General features: G+C 52.8%; 1 protein-coding gene across 14 annotated transcripts in view; it reads left to right on the top strand.

Moving 5' to 3' along the window:
* Window positions 1-1,277: 1,277 nt before the first annotated feature.
* Window positions 1,278-25,617, top strand: part of Ablim2 (actin binding LIM protein family member 2) — a 121,453-nt gene continuing 97,113 nt past the window's right edge. For all 14 annotated transcript variants that reach the window (XR_007591461.1, XR_007591460.1, XR_007591459.1 and 11 more), the window contains exon 1: window positions 1,278-1,435. Coding sequence is in view for 10 of the 14 variants with exons in the window: in XM_050141211.1 (XP_049997168.1) it covers window positions 1,426-1,435 (10 nt within the window). In the remaining 4 variants the exon portion in view is untranslated. The remainder of the gene's footprint in view (window positions 1,436-25,617) is intronic.

The raw sequence follows: 25,617 nt of genomic DNA, 5'->3' as shown, positions 1-25,617 counted from the left end.
ATCGCCCATGGGTCATAACCCTGCAGACCCAGAACAAAGGTCTAAATTTAATCTATTCAAATCGACTGTTTTGCTACAAGTCAAATCCAGCCCTACAGAATTCTGTGCATGAATAAGTTGCTGCTGGGCCAGCCCTACCTTAGTTATCAACTTCCTGGGTGATTTGGTTTTCTGGGCAAAAGACCCCAGAGTCAGTCCCGCTCTTTGTGCTCTTGGTGGGCACCTGTTGCTGAAGCACAGCTGCCAACAGGGTCTGCTGGTTTACAGGATGTGGAGGAATATGCAGCTCCCCTCAAGGTTTCACCAGAGCCTCTGGCCTCCTGGTCCCCTTTGAAATAGATGGATGATACTGATCGCCGGGGAGGCATTTCTGTTTCTGTCTCAGTATTACTTCGAACAGCCCTAATCCGGGCCAAACGCTCCTGGCCTGTGCCTCTCCATTCAGTGCCACATCCTGCCCTGAGCTTTGCGCATCCGTGCTCTCGCTTCTCTCTAGCCCGTCTCCTCTCAAGCTCTTGTGCCCACCTGTTGTCACCGCCAGCGCACGGCAGAATCCACCTGTGCCTCCCTATGCAGGCTCTCCTTTCAGTCTGTTTTCACGCCCTGCTCTCCTCTGGACGCCTGACGTCACAAGGGCATGGTCACCGTGTGGGCAGAATGGCTAGAGAGTAGGATGTGCCAGAGTCTTCTCAGTGTGCATCACCCAGCGTCAGCCGAGCCGTAAGAGCGACGTCTGGGCGTAAGGCGAGGTGGCTAACCGCTTAGCCAAGGAGTCCGTACACCTGCGCCGGAATCCCAACCCGTTAGAACCTCCGCTTTGGGGGGGTGTGTCATTAAATACTGCTCCTGGTCTGCTTCCCCGGCCCGCTCCCCTTGCCCCACCTCAGTTCCCCCTTTCTGTGTACTGGGAAGGAAGAGAAGATATGGTTCCGAGACCTTCCATCACTCCAGAAGAGTTACTCCAAGATCCTTTTTCCCTGCACCTCCCTCTTCGCGCTCCCGGTACTGAAATGAGCCATAGTCTTGTCCTTTAGACCGTGTTGACAGCTCTGCAGAGCTCCAAAAGCAGGTGCTGGAGGGCACCTGCGTTACCGCCAGCCTGCGCCTGCGCGGACCGCATAGCCTACTGGGACTTGTAGTCCTCACATCTAACCGCGGTGGCACGCAGGCGGGTTGCGGGGGCGCGGCGCCTACACTTCCCAGGGTGCGACCCTCCCGCGACTAGACAAGGGGCGGGGCCTAGTTGAGGGGCGGGGCTAGGGGCGGGACGGGAGCCCCGAGCTGCGGTGGCGCTGCGGGCTGAGGGTACTGCGCTCCGAGCCTCTGGCCACAGGAGCGCCAAGGATCGTGCGAGCGCCGCACCTGCGGGCCCAGTTGTCGGGCTGTCGCAGAGCGGGGACCGCCCTACTAGGAGCTGCCGCTGACATGAGTGCAGGTGAGTGTTGCGACTGGGTATCTGTGGGTTCCGAGCTGCAGTCCTGGCAGGGTCTCGAGGACTGGGTGGCAATCAGGCTGCACCTGCACTGCAGTGCCCTGAGTACAGCGGCTCCACCCAACTTTTGCTCCAGGATGTGCAGCCTCGAAAGCCCGGCCTTCAGTCCCTCTCCCTGAGCCGGGTCGCGGAGTTCCGTGGCGTGCGCCAGAAACCCTTCCCACCGTGCCAGCTAGGGTAGCTGCGCAGTGATGTCTGGCAGGCGCCACTCCTTGCTTCTCTGTGGGGGGTTCCAGGTTGCTTCAGTAAAGGGACGTGGGTGCCATTAAGGGGCCCTGGGTCATCGCAGTCCTAACCGTGGAGAGAGGTGTGATGACAGGCGGAGCTGTGCAGCAGGGGACTCCGCCCTTGCGCGGTTCCCGCAGAGCCTGGGTGGTGGCGTCTGGCAGACCCTGAGCGCTCCAGGTTCGCTGCTGCAGATCTGAGTGCCGGAGCCTGTATGTGTGTCAGTCTCGGCACTGTCTGCGCGCGATGTCCTTCCAGCCCCTCAGTCCTGAGTGTCTCAGCCCTATCTCTCCCGCTGCACCCACCCACAGGGATCTGTCAGCCCCTGTGCGATGCTGGAAAATCCCACATCCCTGCAGCCCAGCGGTGCCTGTACACAGAGAGAAACAGATCTCTAGAAGGCTTTGACTCAGACGCGGGAGTGTCTGCACATCACCTAAGGGTGCACCCATCTGAGCCTTATGAGTGAGGCTGTGAAAAGGGCTGATCCTTTCATTTCCTAGCAGAGAGGGGCAGGCCTCCATTTCCATGAGCTATGGCCAGACTTCAATGACTTGAGCTCTGGCAAATGATAGAGATTTGAACCCAGGGCATTTTGATTCCAGGATGCTTCCCCCAAGCCCAAGTTGCTACTGACAGCAGTATGGCCATTGGCCACATTGCATAAACCAATATGTCCAGCTACTTCCTCTGGGAGAAAGTGGGCAGGGAGGGAATGAGCTTGGGGACTGCTGACTGTAGGCTTGTAACCCGGAGTCCCTCCTCCCGGAAAACGGTCCCCTCTCCCTCCTAGCCAAGGAAGGAGGAACTTCTGCAATGGGTGTTGAGAGTAACTAGGAGCGAGTGGCATGGGAAGTGGGAGCCCTCCTGAGATAGCCAACCTGTTACCTGGGGGTGTATAGGGCGGCCATCCCCAGACTTGGCAGGACCTCCAGACATTTATCTAATGGTGGTGGGGATAATGGCTGGGTGCACGTAGGGTAATTTCATGTTTCCAGACCATAATTGATACTTCTCGTCCTCCTGTAATCAGGAGCCCTCAGAGGAAGCACAGGTGCCCACTCCCTGCATTTGTAGTTTTTGTCCCCAGGGGAGGAAGACTGGTTGTTATGGCAAGGAGACTGGGTTTGGAGCTGTGGTCTGTGTCTGGTGATCCTGGCACTGGGGCGTCGTCCCAGTTTTGGCCTGCTCATCTGGAACTTCGGTTACTCTCTACGCGAGAAATCTCTGCACACAGCAGCCCCTCAGGAGTGTGGACGGTCGTTGTCATTGCTGGGTGACCTGGGTTCCTTTTGGAAATGGAGCTCAAGTATTGTCTGGCTCACCTGTCTCTCATGTCTTGGCTCTGGCCAGCCTATGACACACACGGGACATTTACAGTGGAGGAGAGTGGACAGAGGTGCCGAGGTTCCAGTGTGTGGCTGCAGTGTACATCCGGCAGCTCAGGAACATTCACTGTCAACAGGGAAAGACTCCCCTGTGCCTCCCTGGGAAAGGCTGGCATCATTCTGGAACCTGGCACAGACAGGTGTCATGGAGTGATACTGGTCCTGACCATGCCCAGACAGGCAGGTGATGGTGCGCCTGGTATCCCGTACGGCCTCCTGGGCTAGGTGCCTTCCTAGTTGTGGTGAGGACAGAGTGGGCGCTGCTGGGGTCTGACGGCACAGTGCTGCTTCGTGCTGGTTCTGGTGGGGCACTGAGGCCTGTGGATACCACCCTGGCTGTGTTTGCCTGTTGGTCTCAAGTGGCCAGGGAAAGGCTTTCAGAACACTGCAGCAAGGTACAAGGAGATGATGTTCCATGGCAGTCAGGTCTTGATCCAGATCAAGACACTAGTCATGCAGTTCTCTGTGCCTTGATTTCACTAACTTTTGGAGGTATCTCTATAGCTGTGTGTGTAGTGATAGCCCTCAGACGATGAGACTGGAAGGTGGTATTGGGAGCAGAGGTTGCTTCTTTGCAATGGAACACATGTGACCACAGTGGGGTAAGGAGGCCGGGAAGGCATCTGAACTGGTTCAGACCTGATGAACCCTGTGCTGGCTCTGCCAACAGGCACTGGGTCTTGAGTAAGGCCTGTGTACTTGCTAAACCTACATGTCCCTGGGGGTAACTATAGGCCTAACTAAGCTGAGGAAAAAAATGTATATACCGTGTGTGTGTCTGTGTGTCTATCTGTGTGTCTGTAAGTCTGTTTCTGTGTCTCTATGTATTTGATTCTGTAACTAGCTGCCACAGAGTAAGGGCTTTATGGAGAAAGTTATTTTTGGATGTTGCTGGAGCCCAAACAACAAAGATCAAGGCATCAACAGACTGATTTCTCTCTTCTTGGCTTGTAGACAGCATCCCCTCCCTACGTCCTTACGGAGTTGTCCCTCTGTGTGTCTGTGTCCTCTCTCCTCCTCTTCTGAGGACACCATCCTAGTTGGATGAGGGTCCAAGGGTGACCTAGTTTTATCTTGGTGACCTCTGTCAAAGCCTCATCCCCTCATACAGCCACAGACTAAGGCGTTGTGGTCAGGACTATACTATGTGAATTCAGTTCACAACAGGTGGAGGCCTGGGAGCCTGGTTCAGCTACCTTTTACTCCCATGGATGCTGTGTAGGCAGCTGGAAGGGACCTGAGGATGCTCCGGATATACCCACCCCCACACGGGGCAATGAGGACTGGAGACGGACAGGCACCCTTCCAGGACTAAGGAGAGTATTTGATACAACCGTCTAACACACTTGGAATGTGGCATTCGGTCCTCCTATCCCAGGAGTGGGCAGCATGTGGCCACAAGCTGTCTGCCTGGGCACCACTAACATAGCAGAACAGGTCACCAGCCACGGTGGTGAACGAAGAATGCCAGACATCATGCCTTCATCCTAGAAATATTTACTAGGTGCCTACCGTGTGCCTTCACCACTCCAGGCTCCGAGACTTTGCAGCAAACAAAAACATGAGGAAACTACCAGTTTCTTGAAACTCGCATCCTAGGTGGGTGTGGGAGGCATGAACAATGGACTTGATGATCTCTCAGCGTTAGCAGAAAAATGTTTAAGGAAGCCATTTTCATTAAGAAACAGCAGTGGGGAGCTGGAGTACTGGCTGCTCTTCCGGAGGACAAGGGTTTGATTCCCATCACCCACACAGTGGCTCACAACCTTTTGTGACTTCAGCTCCAGGGAAATCTGATGTTCCCTTCTGGCCTCCTCAGACACCAGGTACACAGGGGGTGCACATGCATACTTGCAGACAAATACTTGCACAGATAAATAAAAAAAATAAAAAGAAACAGTGGACGGTGAAACTGCACATCGCATGTGATCTCAACTCTCCCACACAAGGAGGAAAGGCTGAGAAGGAGAATCGTCAGCGTGTCTGAGGCGGCGTCTGAGAGCCACTCACTGCCCCGCTCCTCTTTGTGACATTATGTAGACTCAAGAGCAGGAAGCAGTGTTGATTTGGTTCTGGGAATAGTGCACATGGGTTTGGAAACCCACGATTGCAGAGAAACGGCTGTTCACTCTGTAGGAGTCACTGCCTTTTGCACAGAGCACAGAGGGGCATCTCATTGCCCTTGGCTGGGTGGAGCCAAGCACAGGCAGACACACTATGTTCCATCTCCCCTAACAACCCCACGGTGGGTAAGGTGCAACAGAGATGACCCCCCCCCCCGCCCTCGCAACCCTGAAATGTGTCCGGAGTCACATTTGTCCAGGACTCTGAGGATCACAGGCTGGCACTTTTTGCTTCCATATGCTCTGTATTCCCAAGCTCTGACCTCCCCCTGCCCCCTGTGATGATCAAGGTTAGTTCTTAAACTAGCTACCCCAAATTAAGTTCCTGCTAATAAAGTAGTTTAGTATTTTCTAGAATCAGGTTTGAAGTTGATGAACTCTTGGGAAACCCATTCTGATATCCCAGGAAAGAGAGTGTCCCCTGACCCTTTGAATGTTCCTAAACTACCTGCCCTATGCAGAAGAGCTCTGAATTGGCGAGATGGAGGAGGGTCAGGTCTGAGGAAGGCCCTGTCCTGTCACTAACCCTTTAAAAGGGACCATGGCCTATTCTCAGGGCTAGGCCAGACCACAGTGGCTGACACTGCAGCTGTTGGGCCTCAGGGATGCTGGCCCCATGCTCACTTGCTCTAGACTCTGTGGTTGTCCTCTGCACAGGCTTCTTATACCCCTCCTGTGCTTTCCTGTGGCTGTGCCAGCCTCATCGGAGGTGGGTAAGACCTGCCTTCTGGGTAGGCTTCTTGCCTCTGTCGTCCTATGTATTTCCCCGATCGTATATCAGGGTCTTGGGGGACCGAGGGTGCTAGACACTCAGTACCATTACCAGCTGCCTGGCAGAGCCTCAAGGAGCAGGTAAAACAGCAACGGCAGGAAGACAGTGTGAGAGGCAGTGTCAGCTCTTGGTCACTTGGACTTGGTCACTATCATGTGCTGTGATGGGGGCTTCTTGGCTGTTTCAAGCTTGCTGGGCTTCAACCAAGTTACTGCGTAGAGCTTCATGGCTGCTGGTCCCTGGCGGAGTAACTGGAGCGCCTCATCTCTGTTTACTCCAGGAATATTTCCACCACCACACAGCTCAGGGCTTCTAGGGTATCCACAGCACCCAGGCAGGACGGACGGGCTTGTATGTCACCTCAGCAGCTGTGCTCACAGGGCACTTCCTCAGGGCCTCGGGCCAGACTGGGGATCTGCTTTCTCCTGTATCCTCCTTGTACCTCACAGGCCTACTGCTGGGGTTCCCTCACACAGAGGGAAATTGAGGCCTTATAGGTCCTGGTAGTTACCTGGGATCACAGGATTGGTAGTGGATGGGCTGGCATTTGAGCTCCAAGGGGCCTGCCTCAGCCCCAGCTGCCCTGTGTCTCAGATGGAGTGGATAGTGTCTGGTCCTCCTCCACCTGTATGCCCTGCCATCAGCTGGGGCAGTTTCTGTTGCTTGGCGATGTGAATAAGAGCTTTGTGTGCACAGGTCTGACCCTGGGGCATTACCTCAGAGCTTCTTAGAGGGATTTGTGTACCTGTCTTCTCACCTGAGACAGGGAGCCTTGCTCCAGCTTCCCAAGAATGGGGCTTGCCAGTACATATCTCCAGCAGCCTCCGCTGCTTTCTGTGAAGTTTCCCCCTAGGTTCATTGATCCACACTTTGACATCTCTGGCCACCAGAGAGGGATCTTACCATGCACAGCTCACATGCCTCCCTATAGGTCATCTCAATTCCTGGTCCCTTGAATATACAGCTCTGACACCTGCCTCAGATACCCCCAGCATACATGCAGGGCCTTGGCCCTCCAGAGTCCACTATCCACTTGAAGCCGGTAGTCACAATGCCTACTTCTCTAGTTCCCACAGCCCTGCCCTGCCAGGGTCTCCCTTTGTGCAACTTTGGGCAAGTAATTGCCCCTCCATGTGACTTAGCTTACCTGTGTGTAGGAACAAGGGCCCCTCGGAGTACGCCTGGCCAGGAAGTCACCTTCTGAGGCCGGCATCATTTCAGGTGACTGTGCCTGCCAGTCTTCCTCATCTGATGTTGCCAGGCTCCTTTCTGGGGAAGTATTTTGGCCTTCACGATTTGTTTAGGGTTCTGACTTGGAAGGACTAACAGCCTGACTGGGAAGAGGCTCCTGACTTGCATGTATAGTAACTGCCATTTGGCTCCATAGGAAGGATTAAGACAGGTGGCCGGTGGGCTTTCATTCTAAGACCCTTATTTTCGCTGTTAGGCTCAGCACAGGGACTGGCCCCTGAAGCTCTCTGCCTGGGGGCTTTGGCTAATGGTGAGTAGAGGTGTGTCCCAGGCAGGCACCATGTGGGTGCTAGCAGAGGGTCTCATGCCATCTGCTCCATGGCTGAAGAGTCCCCCATCCGAGGGTAGTTTGTACTCAGTGGACAGCATAGGGGCCCATGGCACAGTGGAGTTCCAGGCCCCCGTGTTAGGTATTCTCTTCCAATTGCCCTTTGCCTCAGTTCGCCCACCTATGAGCAGAGTTAGCACCAGCTTTGGGGGATACTTGCGAGCAGGAGTGTAGGGACACCGGAAACACCCTGCGCTGTTTGGGGATACCCGAAGTCATCCTCTGAAGTCAGTTTACCTCCTAAGCCACTTTGCTTCGTGTCTTTCCTTTGACTGCCCGCTAGCCCAGCACTGCTCTGATCTGTTTACACCTCTGATCTCTAGGGAGTGCCTAGGCGATGCCTCTGCTGTGTCCTCAGAGGCCCGTGTGTTGCGTGAGTCATATCTCCTGAGTTGAGCTTTTCGGGCCTTGGAATCTTCACACCCAGGAGCAGGAAGGGACAGGGAGGCAGCAGTGTGATGTCAGTCAGCACGCTGGAATAGAAGCTACTGTGCCTGCAGGAGTCTGTCCTAGGGCAAGGCAGGCCTCAGACTTTTTCCCAGAGCCTCTGAGCCTCTTAGAGTGTTCCTGGTAGGGGGGTGGCTCCTTGACACCTGTCCTGGAGGAAGATTGAGTGGGTGCAGCTGGGTCCTGCCTTGGACTTGGCTCCTCTGTCACTCAGAAAACGGATTCTCTGGGGTTTCAGTGTCTGCAAGATCTGTCATGGAAAATGACACCTTCAAGCCTGTGTCCCCCAATCCCACTTTAGTGCTTTAGTAGGCACAAAAGCAGGGTCCCAAATACTGCCTTCACTGTCACCAAGATTACTTGTGACTTTCCAGTCCTTTGTCTTTAATGCCTTGGCTTATGTTCTGAGTGGGTACAGAAAGGAGGTGTTAACTAGCAAGGGACCCTGGGAGGCCAGAGGGAGAGAATGTTGGGGGAGAGGCAGGAGGGAACCTCAGGATGGGCATCAGGAGGGAAGATGGGCTTGACTCTTTTGCAGCCCACTGGGAACATAGTAATATTCTCACAGCCCCATGAAGAAGCTGGGGTCTTTCTCCTCAACGGTGACTTCTCTAGGAACAGGGTTGGTAGGGAGAGCTTAAACCCCACACTGTCTTGTGTGGGGCGAGTAAAACTCCCCAAGGTGAAGGAAGGTGCCTCTGCTGAGTGCAGGACAGTATGCTGGGAGAAGGGATGAGGAGGAAGAGACAAGTCAGAGAGTTAAGGGAGATGAGAGAAGACACAGAGGAGGAAAAGGGAAAGGAAGAAGGAAGAAAAGGGAGAGGGAAGAAGAGGAGAGAGGGAAGGAGTAGAAATGGAGAAGGAAGAGGGAGAGAAGGAAGAGAAAGATTCAGGGGAAAGAGGAAGAGGAAAGGGGAGGAGTCACGTTGAGGCTGCTACCACCTAGTGTTTCTGGCAGAGCCAGGTGGGTCTAGCCTCAGCCTGGTTGAGACTTCCTTAGTTCCAGGAATCAAAGTCTGCCCCTATTCAAGCTCAGAGCTGTTCCAAATGTTCTGGAAACCTTCATACACGAGTTCTTTTGTCCTTACTGCTGGTCCTGCTCACCTTCTCCCTGCCCCTCCAACCGTTTATCTGGACTCTGCTGCTTTTCCACTCAAGTTCTGGCCTGCTCCAGCTCCACATGACCACGGAGCCCTCAACTCTATCACATCGTCACCTTTCTCCTTGCCTTTGAACCCATGAAGTTCCCTGTTGATGACTCAGGTCAGGTCCTGGCTGCTGTGCAACCCAGGGCTGCTACTGACACTCTCTGATACGTTTCTCAGATGATGCGAGGGCTGGATACCAGCTCCCAGGGGGCTCCTGTCCTAATTCCTGGAAGTTGTCACTGTGTCAGCTTTGCATGGGCAGAGGGAGTGTTCAGATGTGACTAAATGAGGACCTCGCCGTGGGGATGTGATTCTGGGTTACCTGGGTGGGTCTTCATTGGTGCGAGGCAGGTCAGAAGAGATGGAAAAGTGATAACCAAAGCAGAGCCAGGAGGGGAGCTTCCGGCAGCTGGCTCCAAATGTGGAGGAAGGGTCATGAGCCATGGGATGTGGAAAGCCAACAGGGCAGATGTCTCAGAAGAATCAGCCTTGCTGCCCCTCAAGTCCTCTTTTGCAGCCACCCCAAACCGTTTCCCCTATGGGGGAATCTTGCTTTGATGGAGTTCAACTCCTGCACACTTCTAAGTGCCCATTTGAACATCACTCTGCCAGGAAGCCCTCCCAACACCCCCATGGGGCTTATGTGTCCCTGGCACCTCTGAGGATAGACGCCAGATGAGATTCTTCACCGTGATTCTGTGTTCTCGGGGTAGGGTGGAGCAGAGCTGCAGAGACTCTTATCTCTCATCCCTAAACCCCTGACTTAGGGCCCAGCTCTGTTCTGCTGGGCTCTCAGGCCTCCCCTCTCTCAGATGTGGGATCTGGTTGGCTCTTAATGCTCATGGTGAGGGGAGGTGACCTAAAGCCATGGCCTTCCCTGCTGGTCCTGGTCACCTGGAAACTGTAACCCAGAGCCAAGGTCCAGGCAGTGCCTGGCTGTTAGATGTCCCTGGGAGCCATGTGGAATGAGCAGAATAACACAGGTGTGTCCACCCGTGACTCGGGAGGCCAGGAGCTCAGCCTGGCTGACGTCAGGTGTAGGTGTGCTGCCCACAGTCCCTAGGATAGTCAGAGCTTGTCTCTTCCTGATTTGGTGACCATCTCCATTCCATGACTCGTAGCCTCATCACTTCAGTCCCTAAGGCCAGGGCCTGCAACCCTCTCCTCCATCTTCCCATGGTGACCTGTGTGTGTAAATTCCCCCTGCTTCCTTCTTATAAGGACAGGTGTTATATCACCCGGATAATCCTGAGTGACATCGATTTTAACTTCATGGCATCTTATCCAAACCACAAAACCACCATTATCCACATGAGTACAATATTTCCAGGTATTTTGAGGAGGAGGAAAATGACATCTTTTGGAGACCATCAGTCAATACAGGTTCTGCAACAGTCTGTGGCTGGGGTGGATGCGTCTCCTCCTGTCGTAGGTAGAGTCTGAGTGTGAGGATGACTTCTCGTAGGGTGAAGAATCTATCTCTTAATTCACGAAATCTAAACACCCCGTGTGCCTTGAGCTTGCCACGTGCATACCCGGTAGACAGGGCTGTCTCTTTGGAAGCAGTTAGGTAAACATACTGAGCCTTAAGTACCTAGGACTTTTGAGAGCAGGGTGCTGCCTCGGGAGGTGCTCCCTAGGAGTGGCTGTGAGTATGGTTGGGGGCTGGGCATCAGAAGCCACAACAGAGGGAGGGTGATGTCATCTACTGTCCACCCAGGCAGAAATCACAGGCCATGAAGGCCAAGGTCCATGCCAGCAGCATCTCTCAGGCTTCCGGTGCTCCAGGGCCCAGCGTTGCTGAGGACCCTGAAGTGCTTTTATGTGGGTTGCACTTAAGGATATTTGCTGAGCTAGAAATTAAAATGCAGAATTTTTTAAAACCTTTAAATTAAAAGTGTAATAAACAGCTCACGCGCGAACCCATGAGCATAGTTAGTGAGTGCAAAGTCGCTCTTCAGATTTGTGAATCTCCTTAGCACCCGGCTTCAGAGATGGTGGCCAGACTCTGATGTCTGGTTCTGTGATCAGTTGGTTGTGATAGCACACACAATCAGGAGACAGTGAAGGTGACCATCAGCTTCTGTCTCCACCAGAAAGGACCCATGGCATCACTGATAAACAGAAAATGCTTCTATGAGCTCCCCTCCACGGGAGTCCCAGGGATTTGGGGCCTCTGGTAGGGTGTGGGCACAATGGTGGGGGCACATGGCAGAGTAATTCTTCTCATCTTGTGGCAGGAAAGCAAAAGAGGATAATGAAGAGGCTGGTGCCCCACTGCATACTTTGAGGGCACTCTCTCTGTGGCCTGGAACTTCCTTTGGCCACACCCCCTAAAGATTCTGCCACCACCTCTCAATAGTGCCACCTGAGAACCTAGCCTTCCTCACTGGGGCCTTAGGAGGAAAAAAAAAAGCCCCAAACCCCAAAGCAAACTGCATCCCTGCATGACGCAAAGCCTCATGTCCACCTCGGGGTTCAGACTACGTCCCTCTGTTCCCAAGACCCAGCATGTCTCCCCTGTCCAAGTGCTTATTGTCCAAATTCAAAATAAGAACAACAAAATCTACTAAACAAAAAAACCTAAATTCAACCAGGCAGTGGTAGCACACGCCTTTAATCCCAGCACTCTGGAAGCAGAGGCCAAGAGGTGGGTCTCTGAGCTCAAGGCCAGCCTGGTACAGGGTGAATTCCAGGACAGTCAGGGCCACACAGAGAAACCCTGTCTTGAAAACAAAACAAAACAAAAACAAAGACAAAAAAAAAACCAGGAAAACAAAAAATTAAAAAGTCCAAGTTTAAAGTTTCTGAGACTCAAATATTCTAAGCTGTGCCCCTGGAAATTTTTTAAAAAGAAAATTGTGCTTTCTGAGGTAAACATTGTTGTTTAAAATTGAGGAATACAAAAATAGAAGTTATTGGCCCCAAACAAGACCAGAACGCAAGAGTACAGACATGAAACCCTAACTCTGCAATGGCCAGCATCTGAGGTGCACTGTAGAAGGGTGCAGACCCCCCCAGGGTTTAGGCAGCCCTGGCACTCTGGCTGTAGCACCCAGGGCCTCTCTCTGATGGGTTTCTGTGCTACCTGCAGCTATCCTCAGCCTCTCTTCATCCGTAAGGTCCTGGACTGGGGACACCACAGGCTACAGTTTCAGTTTATGGTTCTATGCAGCACTCTTTCAGAGGCTGTTAGGAATTCCAGTCCCGTAGCACTGGTCTTGCCTTTCTGGGTCTTCCTCTGTCATGCCAGTGAAAATCATTATGATCCGTAACCCCACATGTGCACCCCTGTGAAAACAGTATCCTGTGGATAGTCCAAGATCTGTGAGGTGGGGGGTTGTATCAGAGCTGACGTGGACCACAACTGCTGAGGTGACTTCTGGATGCCTTGTTGGTCCAACTTAGGGCTGGGGCACACAGAGCACCCTGGTGCTCTTTCAAGAAAGAATTCTGTTCTGGAAGTCCTCTAAGACAGATTTGCCTTCTATGTCTCTGGTTTCTGTGAACGTAGTGCCTCTGTGATCACTCCCCTGTCCCTCAGGACCTCAGGAACCCTGTAGGAGTCATATCTATTAGCTAAAACTTTATACAGGCTCCTTCTGGTCCAGCTGAAGTTTCCAAATCTTTCTGCTCTGCTCCTCTTTGCTCCTCATTCTTCTTGCTAATCTAGCTTAACACAGCCTGCACTTACCACATTACAGCTAGTAATTCCCATGCCAAAGCATGGTGTTGTGTTGTATGACATGGTTTCTGTCACATAAGCTAGCCTGTTCTTCTCTTGCTTTTACTCATACATGCTGTCAGGGCACTGAAAAATACAGCCATATTCTTTGCTGAGCTATAGCAAGAGAGATATCTCACCTGGTTCCAGGTAGAATCCCCATTCCATCTGAATCCTCAGCAGAGACTCCATTGTGCACTATAGTATCTGTCTGGTCTTCTAAGCTCCCCAGCATGGTCCCCCTAAGCTCCTACAACAGCTTCCTCTAGCCCATTCCTCCAGAGGCTTCCAAACTCCTTCCCCAGCCCATACACTCGTCCTCCTCCTTAGGTACAGCCACAGTCCATGACTCGACCTCTTAGACATTTTTCTGTTAGTTTTCTGTTGCTCTCACAATAGATCTGAGGATGTTTAACTTATGAAGAGAAAGTACCTATTTGGATCTGGAGTTTTAGAGATACTGGTCCCTCACTGGGCAGGTCTGTTGCTTTTAGACACCTGATGGGTTGTCCATGGTGGTGGTGGGGCACATGTCTAAGAGTGAAATGGCAAGAGGGAGCAGAGAGGTTGGGACCTCACTGTCTGCTTCCAAGGCCGTGCCAGTTACTATTAATTGTCTGAAATCCCCAGGGAGATGGGACTGTGGGGGTCATCTGTGCTGGAGGGTATAGGAAGACCCACCTTTGACAGGGAGGGTCTGGACGGTATAAACTGGAGAAAGTGACTGATCACTGACCCTATGATCGATCATTCATAATCTCGCAGTTTGCTAATTGTGGATGCGATGTGGCCAGCAGCCTTGAGCTGCAGCCGCCTTCCCCTTCCCCTCGGATGGACTGGACTTTAATGTGTGAATGAAGCTACTTGAGTTGCTTTTGTAAGGTGTTCTTGTCAATAGGACAAGAGATGAAGACGGGGCTTAACCTTAGTGACCCAAGGACCTTCTTCTAGGTCTCTCCTTGGAAGGATTCTGCCTTTCCATGGGACCACCTGGGGATCAAACCTTCAACACATGCACCTTTTGAGAACACTCAGTATGTGTTTTGTTAGTTTATTGCTGTGAAGACACCTTAACCACTGCAGCTCTTTTTGTTTGTTTGTTTTTCGAGACAGGGTTTCTCTGTGTGTGTAGCTTTGGAGCCTTTTCTGGAACTCGCTCTGTAGACCAGGCTTGCATTGAACTCACAGAGATCCCTCTGCCTTTGCCTCCTGAGTGCTGGGATTAAAGGTGTGAGCTGCCACCACCACCCAATGACCACGGCAACTCATATAAAGGAAAACATTAAATTAGGCCCTCCTTCAGGTTCAGAGGTTTAGTCCACTATCATCATGGTGGGAAGCCATGATGGTATACAGGCAGACATGGTGCTGGAGAGGAAGCTGAGAGTTCTGCATCTGGGTACCCAGGCAGCAGGACGAGACAGTGAGCCTCTGTCCCTGACTGGAGCTTCTGAGACCTCAAAGACCACCCCTTAGTGACACACCTCTTCCAGCAAGGCCACAACTACTCTAACAAGGCCACAGCTCCCAATAGTTCCAGTCCCGATGACTCTAGGGGGGCCATTCTGATTCAAACCACCATTGTGTCCAAATCAACAAATGGCCAGAACATTCTAGTCTTCCTAGCAAAATGGTCTTGAGCTTGCTAGAGCCCCAAGAGGTTTTTGTCTCTGCCAGGAATCTCTGGACAGCTCTGAGAACTTGTGAACAAGGGCGGGATGTTATGTACTTGTTAAAATGATAATGAGGTTAGAGTCATGGCCGGTGGTAGAGGCAAAATTGAGGATATACATTTGTACACAGTGGTGTCTTAGACGTTTAAAACAAGCACTTTAGAGGAGAATCCATCACTAGATGATGACATTATGGCAACCCGTCCTTTACCTCTAACTCCGCGTGGCTGACGGCTTTGCCCAGACTGGTCTCAAGGATGTTCCCCTGAAGTCCAAGGCAGCTGTTGGCCTTTCCATCCCGGGCATTATTCACTCACTGCAGTCAAGGACTCCGAGTGACACCTGGCTTGCGGCCAGCCCAGGGACCCAAGTGCTTGTGTGATGTGATCTCTGATGACGACTGCATCCACTGTTATAAATGAAAGAGGGATTTCTGAGCGGGAGCAAATTCCCCGCTGTTGATGAGAAATTCGCTGCCGTTCTGAAGTTCTGTGCCCTTGGTCAGATGGAATGCTCACACCTGGCAGGGCCTCAGCAGAGAGCTAAATATACCCTGGGCGTGGCAACCTCAGAACCCTGGCCGCTGACCGGGCAGATCCTCAGGGAGCCACTGTTTTATCTCATAGCAATCGATGCCTGTTTCGTTATGGCACCCGAGGGCCCTGGGTACACTGCGGGACATGTGCAGGCGCAACCTCCAACCTTCACAGAGCCAAGTGGTATGAAGCCACCACTCCCATTGGCTAGCATTGTGCTCTAGGTGGACAGGAAGTGTCGCCTGCCTAAGGTCATGTGGCAGGTAGGGCTGGGCAGTGGGGATCAGATCTGCAGGCCAAGAACGTGCGTCTCCCTCCCACAGTGCTTTTCCAACTCTAATGCCAGTGGAGGAGGCAGCCCTGCGTGTGATAGAAACCATCTGTAATGGCTGATATTGACCGCTGATGTGGCAGAGCCTAGAATGACCCAGGGGGCACACCTGGGGGCATATCTGGGAGGGAGTTTCTAGATTGGGTTTACTGATGGGCAGGGGGAAGACCCACTCTGAACACGGGTAGCACCATTCTGTGGGCTGAGGTCTCAGATGGAATAAAATGGGAAATACGGTCTGGGTAGCAGATTTAAGGTAACTAACAGTGTCCCTCTCATGGGTAGAGCAAATTATGCTGGTGGCATAGGGGTCATGGATACCAGAGCCATGACCTCACCTCCCTGAGGTGTCACCCATTTTATAGGAGGACACAGAGTCAGGAAGGAACCTTCCCAGTGACACTCAGCATTGGGCTATCCTTCTGTACAGACTCCTTCCTCTCTCCAGCCCCTTCCCACAGACAGAGCCAGTGCTCAGGGGGGGGGGGGCACCTGTTCTTCAGCCGTTGTGGTGCTGGTGTGTAGTGCTGGTGTGTGTGGTGCCGGTGTGTGTGGTGCTGGTGTGTAGTGCTGGTGTGTGTGGTGCTGGTGTGTTGTTGTATGTTGTGGTGCTGGTATGTGTGGTGCCGGTGTGCTGTGGTGCTGGTGTGCTGTGGTGCTGGTGTGCTGTGGTGCCCATGTGCTGTGGTGCCGGTGTGTGGTGCTGGTGTGTATGGTGCTGGTATGTGTGGTGTTGGTATGTGTGGTGCTGGTATGTGTGGTGCTGGTATGTGTGGTGCTGGTATGTGTGGTGCTGGTGTATGTGGTGCTGGTGTGTTGTACTAGTAGTGTGTGTGGTGCTGGTGTGCTGTGGTGCCCATGTTCTGTGGTACTGGTGTGTGGTGCTGGTGTGTGGTGCTGGTGTGTGGTGCTGGTGTGTTGTTGTGTGTTGTGATGCTGGTGTGTGGTACTGGTGTGTGTGGTGCCGGTGTGCTGTGGTGCTGGTGTGTGGTGCCGGTGTGTTGTGCTGGTACATACTGTGGAAAGGTGAGTCCTTACTTTTACTTGAAATGGGACCTGTGTCCCCTTGGCTGGCACCGTAGAAACTGTATCTAACCCTAAGTTAGAGTCTGGGGGTGATTTTTGTCCCATGTCAGGGGCTCTTGGGTTTCTCTCCCATTGGTGGTCTGCTCTCAGGCAGGCCTCTCCTCTTTCTGACCCCAAGTCCCCTACACACCCTGAGGCTCAGTGTGTCTCACTAGCGCTCTGCTCAGATCTGGGACCAGGGGCAGCTTAAGGTAGCAGGGCATTTCTCTGAGGTGGGCAGCCAGCTGGTTCTATGATGTCTAGCAGCTCCCCCTGAGCTGAGTCTGCCATCCATGGGCCTGAGAAGGACATGACACTTGCTGATGGGACAGATACCAGCAGGCATGTCTTCCAGTCTCACCTTCTGACAAGGTAGCACCCTCCCCCCACAGTGTCCTTTAGGCAACTGGTCCCTAACACAGCCAGCATAGTACAGTGGCTGTAGATAAGCTGGTAGAGTCACTTCTGTGTCAACCCCTGGCCAGAGTTGTCTGTGATGCTGTTCCTCCCCCAGAAGCTCCCAGCCACTGAGGAAGATAGACAATATGTTGACTATACATGGTGAGAAAGAACTTCTCAAGGAGGCTGTGGGTGGAGACTTATCTCAATGAAATCCTGGCATGCTGCCTGGAGGAGGTGGTATACAATCAAATAGAAGCTTGACAGGCAAAGGAGTGAGAGAAGGCCACCCTTGCAGGAGGATGTCGTGGAATAGCTTTATTTGTGCCATCGGCCTTGTGAGCTCCTAGTCTGTCTTTGCATTGCTGGGCACTGCACTTATCCGGTCCTGAGAAGCTGTGTCTAGGAAGGTCCCCAGCCCTGAAGCATGGGAAGGTGAGGAAGATAATGAGAAGTCAAATGACCTGAGCACCAGTAATGTAGATTTCTGGTCCCCTGAGCTGTGCTGGTACAGCTGGCCTGTTCAGGACCTCCATGTTCCACAAGCCCTGCCCCTCCTGCCACAAGGACCGCTGTGGTGGCATCGTGTTTAAGATGGGAGGGAGGGAGCACAGTACTAGGAGCTGGTGTGATTAAGGGAGGACCTGGACATTTGTCATTACAGATGGGAGGGAAGCAGGTACCGAGGCCACATGGCTATGTCTCTTCCCAGTCCTGAGTGTTGTTGAGGGCCACTCCAGCTGACTCAGCTGTGGGCCAGGGGCTCGCTGGCGCAAGGAACCATGATCCCAGGGCTACATGACTTGTCATGGACAAGGGTCCCTTTCCTGTCCATGATGTGACCACAGCCATGCCCTGGAGTTGCCAGGAGCCAACAGCTAGCCACAAATGCTGTAGCCTCTGCAAGCACCCTGGGAACTGAACCAAGCTGCTGAGGCTGTAGAAGCCATGGCCCCAAGGCTTTGTCCTTCAGGATCAGGACCACTGAGGGCAATTGTGAGGGCTGGGGACCGGGACATATGCCCTCCATTCCCAGAGGTGGAAAGTCATCGTAAACACCACTAGTGCTCTCCCTGGCATTGGGGGGGCCCTCTGTGTTGTCCCCAGGTAGGGCATATGGCAGGGGTGACAGGACACAGGGTCCCTGCCCTGGGGGAGTTCCTGGCTAAGGACCGGCGACCACAGTGTCCAGGGCCACACAGATCATGAGAGCCAGAGATGCTGGGAGGGGCTTGAATTGCATGGAGACCCTGGAGCCGCCAGTCTTTGCTTTCAATTTTGTAGAGTCAGGTGGGGAACAGAACCTGTTTCCCAAAGGCCACCTGGTCCTGGGGGCTGCAGCAGCTCGGAGCTGAGGGGAGAGGACAGCTACCTCTGTCTCCCCAACTCACAGGCCAAGAGCCAGAGTCTGGCGCCGCACAGGCCTTCTTCTCCTACTAAGGGAGACTGGATCGTTCAGATATCCGCCGCCTGACCCACATCAATGTGCTTGTGTGTGTGTCTGGCAAGAGCCATCTCCCCAGGTGCCCATGAACTCTGGTGGGCAGAAATGAATTGCAGGGCGAGCTCTGAACTCTGCAGGGAGGCTGCGGTTCGCAGAGCAGGAAGAAACCAGCAATTAAAGCAGGTCGAGCCTCGGGCCTGGGCCTGTGGGTTTATGATCCATGATTACAGCTTCCATCCACACAGGGCTGCACACATCTCAGAGCAGTCCGAATTGGAGACTCATTAGACTTTGCAGAGCATCCTCAGAACCGTGCAGGGAAGAGAGAGCCGCAGCCACATGGCTGGAGAGAGGTAAAGCTGGATCGGAGGCGCGAGGGCCGGGCCCTTTTCACCACATTCTGATGCTTGGTGACATCTGGTCTGCCAGGACTCGAGTGGCTGTGTGAACGGGGCCAGGCCAGGCAGGGGGAGGCCCAGAGAAGGTGACATTGTCTGAGCTTGGGGTCAAGCAGGGCCTTTGGCTCTGCTGTCCGTTATGGAGTTTCTAAAGACACTGTCCACTTGCCCAAACCTCCTCTGTGTTTTGTTTTGTTTTTTGCTGTTTTTTTTTTTCAGCTTCCAAAGCATCTCTTGGCTGCCACTCCCCTGCCCTTGACCCTGGAATGTGGGAAATCTGGGTGTCCCCTCTTGTCCCGAGTGGCTTTGTCCCTGAGGGGGCTGACCTGTGCTGTGGCTGTGCCCTTACCTGTATGTTCTCAAGGTTTCTTTTCCATCTTTAATATCAGCACAGGGCCAGGAGGAAGGGCAAGGCATGCAAGAGGAAGAGGTTTGTTTTAAAAAAAAAAAGCAGGTGGTCCTTTGGCATCCTGGGAAGGACTGCGACCACAGTCTGCTTCCTCCAGTTTCTCTTAGGGGTCTCTGGACCTCCCACGGGGTTGGGTACCTTGCCTGCTTTCCTCTGAGTCCCATTTCCTGAGCCTCCACCAGCATCCAACCTCCTTCCATGACAAGTCTGTCCCCATTGAGAACAACTCCACTTTCTGGGCCCTGTTGTGGATCAGCCAGAGTCTCTCCTGTCTTCAGGTAGAGAGCAGCTTTTGTTTTGGTGAGTTGTTTGATTTGATTTTTATTGTAAAATATTTACAATGTAAGATTTATTTAAACCACGTTTAAGTGACCAGTTGTAATTAGTAATTAATAATTATAATTGCCATTAGTAATTTGTCCATTTCCAGAACTCTTGCATGCAAAACTCTGTCCTCATTGACCTTGCCCCCGCCCCCACCTCTCCCAGCATTCCCTGTTCTGTCTCCATGTACTCGGTGTGTACCTTTGGGGTCTCCTTCGAATGGATTCCTCCCGTGTTTATCTCTCAGCACTAACTTATCTCACCAATACAATGTCCTCCAGCTTCGTCTATGTTCTAGAAGGTGGAAAAATGTCCTTCCTTCCCCCCTTTTCTTTCCTTTTTTTTTCTGCGGCAGAGTCTTGCTATGTAGCTCAAACTGGTCTGAAAGATGCAATCCTCCTGCCTCAGTCACCGAGTGCTGAGATTACAGGCATGTGCTGTTACATTTGACTGTCCTTCCCATTGATGGTGCGTTCACAGTTTGGACGGACACTGTGTTTGTTCATGATGACGGACACTGGATAGCTACCGCTGGGGTGGCTACCATGTGACAGTGAGCCTGGTGGGGGAGCCTGGTGGTGCTTAGGTGTTTGGGGGACTGCCATGTTGATTTCTGTAGTACCTGCACTATTGGACACTTGGTGGGACTGTTTCTGGGGGGGTGGCAGCCTCACAGTAGCCTGGCTAAGGGCTGACTTATGGCTTCCCCTCCTTGACCTCCCCGTCACCTCACATTCCCTGGCCCCACTTTGCTCAGTTGTGGAGACTTCCGCCCAGGCCTCTCTTCCTTCTCACAGCCACGCCTTTGCACAGGCTGTTCCCTGTCTTGGGTAGCCTTCCCTTCCTGTCCCTGTCACCCACCCCCTCATGACGCCCCATCTGGTAGCTCCCTGCTGTGCTCTTCTGAGAGGGTGCTGGAAGTGGGGTATGGAGGGCTCAGCTGTTGGCTGCCCCTTGCTGTTCTGTCTCAGATGACACAGGCTGTCTGTCTGTCCAGGCTCTGTTTCATGGCCTCTTTGTCTACTCACTTTAACCAGGCGCTCCTGGAAAGGGGATGCCTCCGCCAGTTCTGGATGCCCTGATTCTTCAGCCTCCGAGTCATGGTGGGGTCCCAATACTTTCCAGAAACTGCATGGTTGCACAGCTCTGGGCCAGGCGTGCACACATCTGGGAATGGCAGTGCCAGGCTGCAGGAGGGCCTGGAGGCTCAACATGGATTCTCCCCACCCATAGGCCAGAGCTCCAAGGCCAAGCTGAGGGCATGCTGCATTTTTGCCTGGTGCCCTCTTACCGAGCTCTCTAGGTGTCTTTCATGAGGACATTGATCTCATCCTGAGGGCTCTGCTCTGACTTAATTACCACTCAAGGCCTCCACCCCACAGTCACTTTGGGTAGAGGTTCCCAACAAATGGATGGAGAGATGTTCACTGCAATGGCTCAATGGCCAGCCTCAGTGTGCCAGCCTCAGGGAGACATCTGAGCACTTTGCAGCCTGGGGTGGCTGGGGCTTGAGCTGGGAAACTAGCTGCTGGCTCTTGAAAATCAAGCTGGACCCATGGCCATGCTGCTTGGTGCCCTGAATTGTGACTAAGCGGCTTGGGAGCAAGCACTCTGTGCCACTTCCCCACATAGTCTGTCCCTGGCACCTTCATGGCTTGGAGAGTGGACGTTGTTGTCAGAGTCCACAGCCACTGTATTATCTGCCAATCTAGAGACTCTGGGGGACGATGGATTGCTGACCCACAGACCTGCCTCAGGGTGGCATGGTACTTCTCTCTAGTTAGCCCTGCCACCCCCCATCCACTACCCCAGGTACAGAGGGTGGCTGTGGGAAGTCCTGTGCTTGTTTGTTTTTAAATCATGGATACAGCACAGCACCACCCACTGAACCATTTTAGGAGTATTCAGGGGTACTCAGTACACTGTCAATATAAACATCATTACCTCCCACCTTCAGAATTTTCCATCTTATGCAACGGAAATCCATTGGGTGTGGTTGTACATGCCTTTAATCCCAGCACTCAGTTGATTATCTGTGAGTTATAGGCTAGTCTGGTCTATACAGTTAGGTCCAGGCATGCATCGTGAGATCCTCCAGAGACTAGCCCGCTCTTTCCCATCTTGGCCTGGCCCTCAGCAGTCTTCTTTCTATCTGTGTGAGTTCTTCCCACTGGGATTCTTATCTGAGAATCACACAATTCTTGTCCTTTGGTGACTTAGCCTGTGTCCTCAGGGTTCACACAAGTGCTAACGTGTCAGAATGCCCTTCCTTTTGAGACTTGATGCTGTTCCACTGGGATGAACTGTGTTTGCCGTTCCACATCTGCCTGTGTGTCCCAGCGTCCAATCTTCAGCTGAGAAGTCGGAAGCTAGGTGGTACCTAGGTACCAGCCTCTGGGGTGGGCACTGGGTTCAGGGGACACTCGCTTCCCTTTAGAGCTGACCTCACCCTCATCGTATTTCCCGCCCAGCAGCCCATGGTGTGCTTCCTCCATACTCTAACCACATGCTATTTCACTCAGACTGGCTGCTTCTGCTCCTCACCCTACACTAGGTTGAGCCAGGTACCTATACCACTCAGTCCTACTTTAGAACTCATAGGTGGGAAGCATTATTGTTGTCGTGTGTGTGTGTGTGTATGTCTCTCCGTGTGTGACTGTCTATATGTCTGTCTCTGTGTGTGTCTGTGTGTCTATATATGTGTGCCTATCTCTCTCTGTGTGTATGTGTCTCTGTGTCTATCTGTGTACATCTGTTTGTGTGTGCCTCTGTGTGTCTGTGTGTCTGTCTGTCTGTGTTTTGGGGTGGGTGGCTAAGACAGACAGATGATTCATTGGCTGTGTTTGCTGAAGGTGCCAGAGATATAAGGACAATGAGGAAGTTAGACTACAAAATGGATTTTCCAGTTCTATGACAGATGGGGAAACTGAGGCAAAGGATAGGTTTGCACAGCTGTGAAGCCAGTTCTGTGCTCTGTGCTGTCTGTGTTTTTGCAGAGGTCTTTGAAGGGCGAGCAAGCGAGTTGAGCTCTATTTTCTTTCTGGTGGAATTAGCTTCTGCTTCATCAACTTTCCACCCGCTTTTTTTTTAAAAATAAAATATGCGCTTTTGGAAAGAAAAATTGCAGAGAACTTGTAAAAATAAATTACAGCAAACACCCTGTAAGCCATCTCATTGGGCACACTAGCTGCTGATGTCTTGTTACGTTTGCTCTTCTGCTCAGCACATCTCATTTGGCTCATGGCTTCGGTGGCAGGAAATTCAGGAGGCATCATGCTGGCACCTGGTGAGGGCCCAGCTCTGTCACTGCATGGTGGCAAAGCAGAAAGGAAGCCAGGAGCCGGACAACTGCACTAGCATCTGGTCACATGGGTAGTCTGGTGTCATGGCAGTCAGTCCCATGAGAAATGCATCAATTCTTTGCAGAGTAGAGTCCCCATGATCCACTGGGCCACAGGAAGCTTCTACCACCTTGGTATTATTAACTATTTATTAACTGGGGACTGAGCTCCATCTCAGGACAGGTTGCTCACGGTGTCCTGGATCTCTTTCCCTCCTTTCCTTGGAGGTCCTGGTTAGGCTCCACACCATGGCTGTCTGTCTGTCGTGTTTTTCCTTCCTCTGTCCTTTATTCTAGAATGATCTTTACCTTCTGTTCTTTTGCTTTTGCCTAACGTTTCTGATGTGCTTGAAGAATCAAGATCTGTTTGCTCGAGGCATCAGGTTGGGCTGAGTCTGTAGGTTTGCGTTGGCTGCCGTGAAAATTCCCTCGCAGGGCTCAACATGCACCCTGAGATAGAAGAGGAAGGACATTCCTGTAGGTAGGATGGCCCAATCCCTTCTGCCAAACTGCTTTCCCCAAGAGTATCCCAGTGAATACCTACACAGAAAGGGGCACAAGGTCCCTTTTCCACACCCAGTGGCCTGCTGGGCACTGGCATCTGAGCTGATGCCAGGGCTATGGTGATGCCTGGTCCCATCGGAACCTGCCTAATTGTACTTTGTGTGCAGCAGCTAGTGGCCTGTGGGCTTCATCCATGCTCTGACCAGGCAGGACACTGGTCTGAAGCGAGGAAGGTGTCAGTGTCTTAGCGCTGGAATCCCAGAGGCCTGTGCCTGTGGATTTCCCATCTACTCCTGGTTTGCCTTTTGTCCAGTTGCTTGTCATGGCCCTGTTGATTCAAGAAGGAGTTGGAGTGTGGACTGCGTTGTCATGGCAGCTGCTGAGTGGACTGCATCTTGTCACACAGGGAGAGGAGTCCCTTCTGGTTTTAGCCTGGCTGATGGACTGGGAAGGGTGTGTGCTGGGGGGCAGCAGGGTGGTGGCTTCCTGCCTGGGGCAGCTGTTGCTGGATTCAGAGGCAGGGTGTGGTAGAGAGAGGCCCTCGGAAGGGGAAGCGTAGACCCTAGCCCTTCAGATCTGTTACTCACTTAATACCTTGACCACCTACCGAAAAGATAAGAGACCCTTTAGCCTGCATTCAAGGCTCTCCTGGGCTCCTTCTGCCTCTGCTGTCTCCTGACTGCAGAGCCCTACCATCTGCCCTTGCCTTTTTCAGCTTCTTGTTATCATTTGAAGGTTGATGTGACTGTCGTTCCCTAGAGAGGTCCTCTGCCTCTGTACCCTGTGCCTTCGGGCAGCCGGGAGCTCACCTCCTCCCCTCTCCACACTGTACTGACCATAGTCAGCCTAGCAGGTTACTTATGTGTCTATCACCTGCCACGCCCCTAGCCTATGAGTGACAGTAAGATGAGACTATGGACACCTTGTCTGTGGTACCATGCCTAGCTCCACAGGCCCTCCCTGCATTGCTGAGAGCAGGAGTGTGTATTCTGCATAGAGGAGGACATCTGCCTGAGGAGCTCCGCTGTCCAGGTTCAGGGCTCTAATCCACTCTGGCTAAGACCTATGGGTTCCTTAGGGGCCTTGGGCATTACTCTAAAGGGGAGATGTGTGGCGCACTGTCCCGCAGTGGCATTGGTTGAGGTGAGGAGGATCACAGGTGGGTTGACTTCCAGGGCGTGCACAGAAAAGGAGCTTGGGGACAGGCAAGGGGGTGGGACCGAGGGAGGGCTGTGTCCATGCTGAGTTCTCAAAATGCAGAGATGAGGGGTTTCCTCTTGTTCTGGGAGGGCTCATGAATACCCAAAGATGGCCCTTTGTACAGGGGACCCAGGTCAGGAGGGCAGGTATTGAGGTCAGTGGTGGCAGTAAAGTGTGAGGAGAGAGTGCTGCAGGTACTGATCTCTGGCTCTGGTTGATCCAAGCCTGAAGGTCACCTTGATGAAGGCAGGAAGAAGGATGTTAGGGGGTGGGGCACACTCCAGAGGCTTCCCTGATTGCCAGCTTCTGCCCCGCTGTAGACATCTAGTCAATATGAGTTCCTGACATAGTGTGGCCCCATCTAGTCTGACTGTTGTCCCTAGAAGAGGAGAGGCAGATGGTAGATAGAGCCAGGAGGTCATGGTATGGCCATGGGAGTGGTACAGCCACAGGCCAAGGACAGACCGATGGCCTGTGACCAACAAGGCCGGAAGGAAATGGGGAAAGGCCCTCCCTAGGTCACAGAGGAGATGCGGGCCTGGCATTCATCAAGTTGGTGGCTTTGCTCTCTGGAGCTGTGGGGGAATCAATGCCTGTTATTCACGGGACGTTGTGCCAGTTGGCCTGGATATGGACAGGAACTGACAGAAGAGGCCTGCCCTGAGGGCCAGCCACGCCCCGGCACATCTTCTCCTCAGCCTCCCGCAACCCAAGTGGGACACATCCCTGATCTACACATGGACAGATAGACCCCAAGAAAAGGTCACAGGGTGCTGGGTAAGAGAATGAAATGGCAGAGCTGAGGCAGTGAGTTTGCCGCGGTGATTGAGAAGACAGCAGTGAGCCGTCCCCTGGCTTTGAGAGTATGTGGGTCTCCCAGGGAGGCTGACGGGGGCCCAGTCCTTAAGATAGCAAGTCTGACATTCCTTACCAGCGCCTAGGCAAGGTCTCAGGCTCCTCCGATCCCGAGTGTGTTTGTCCATGAACAGCCATCGATGTCTTATTTACTTTAAAGACACATTGAAAAATCTCTGAGGTGTCATGTTTCTGGTACCCGAATTTACTTGTTTTAAGCCACGTTCAAAAGTGAAGATGT

The sequence above is a fragment of the Alexandromys fortis genome, unplaced genomic scaffold (assembly GCF_014885135.2).
Source record: "Alexandromys fortis isolate MF-2015 unplaced genomic scaffold, M_Fortis_MF-2015_v1.1 scaffold_7, whole genome shotgun sequence".
Taxonomy (NCBI): domain Eukaryota; kingdom Metazoa; phylum Chordata; class Mammalia; order Rodentia; family Cricetidae; genus Alexandromys; species Alexandromys fortis.
The sequence above is the reverse complement of the archived record's forward strand: the minus strand, read 5'-3'. Positions and strand labels throughout refer to the sequence as shown.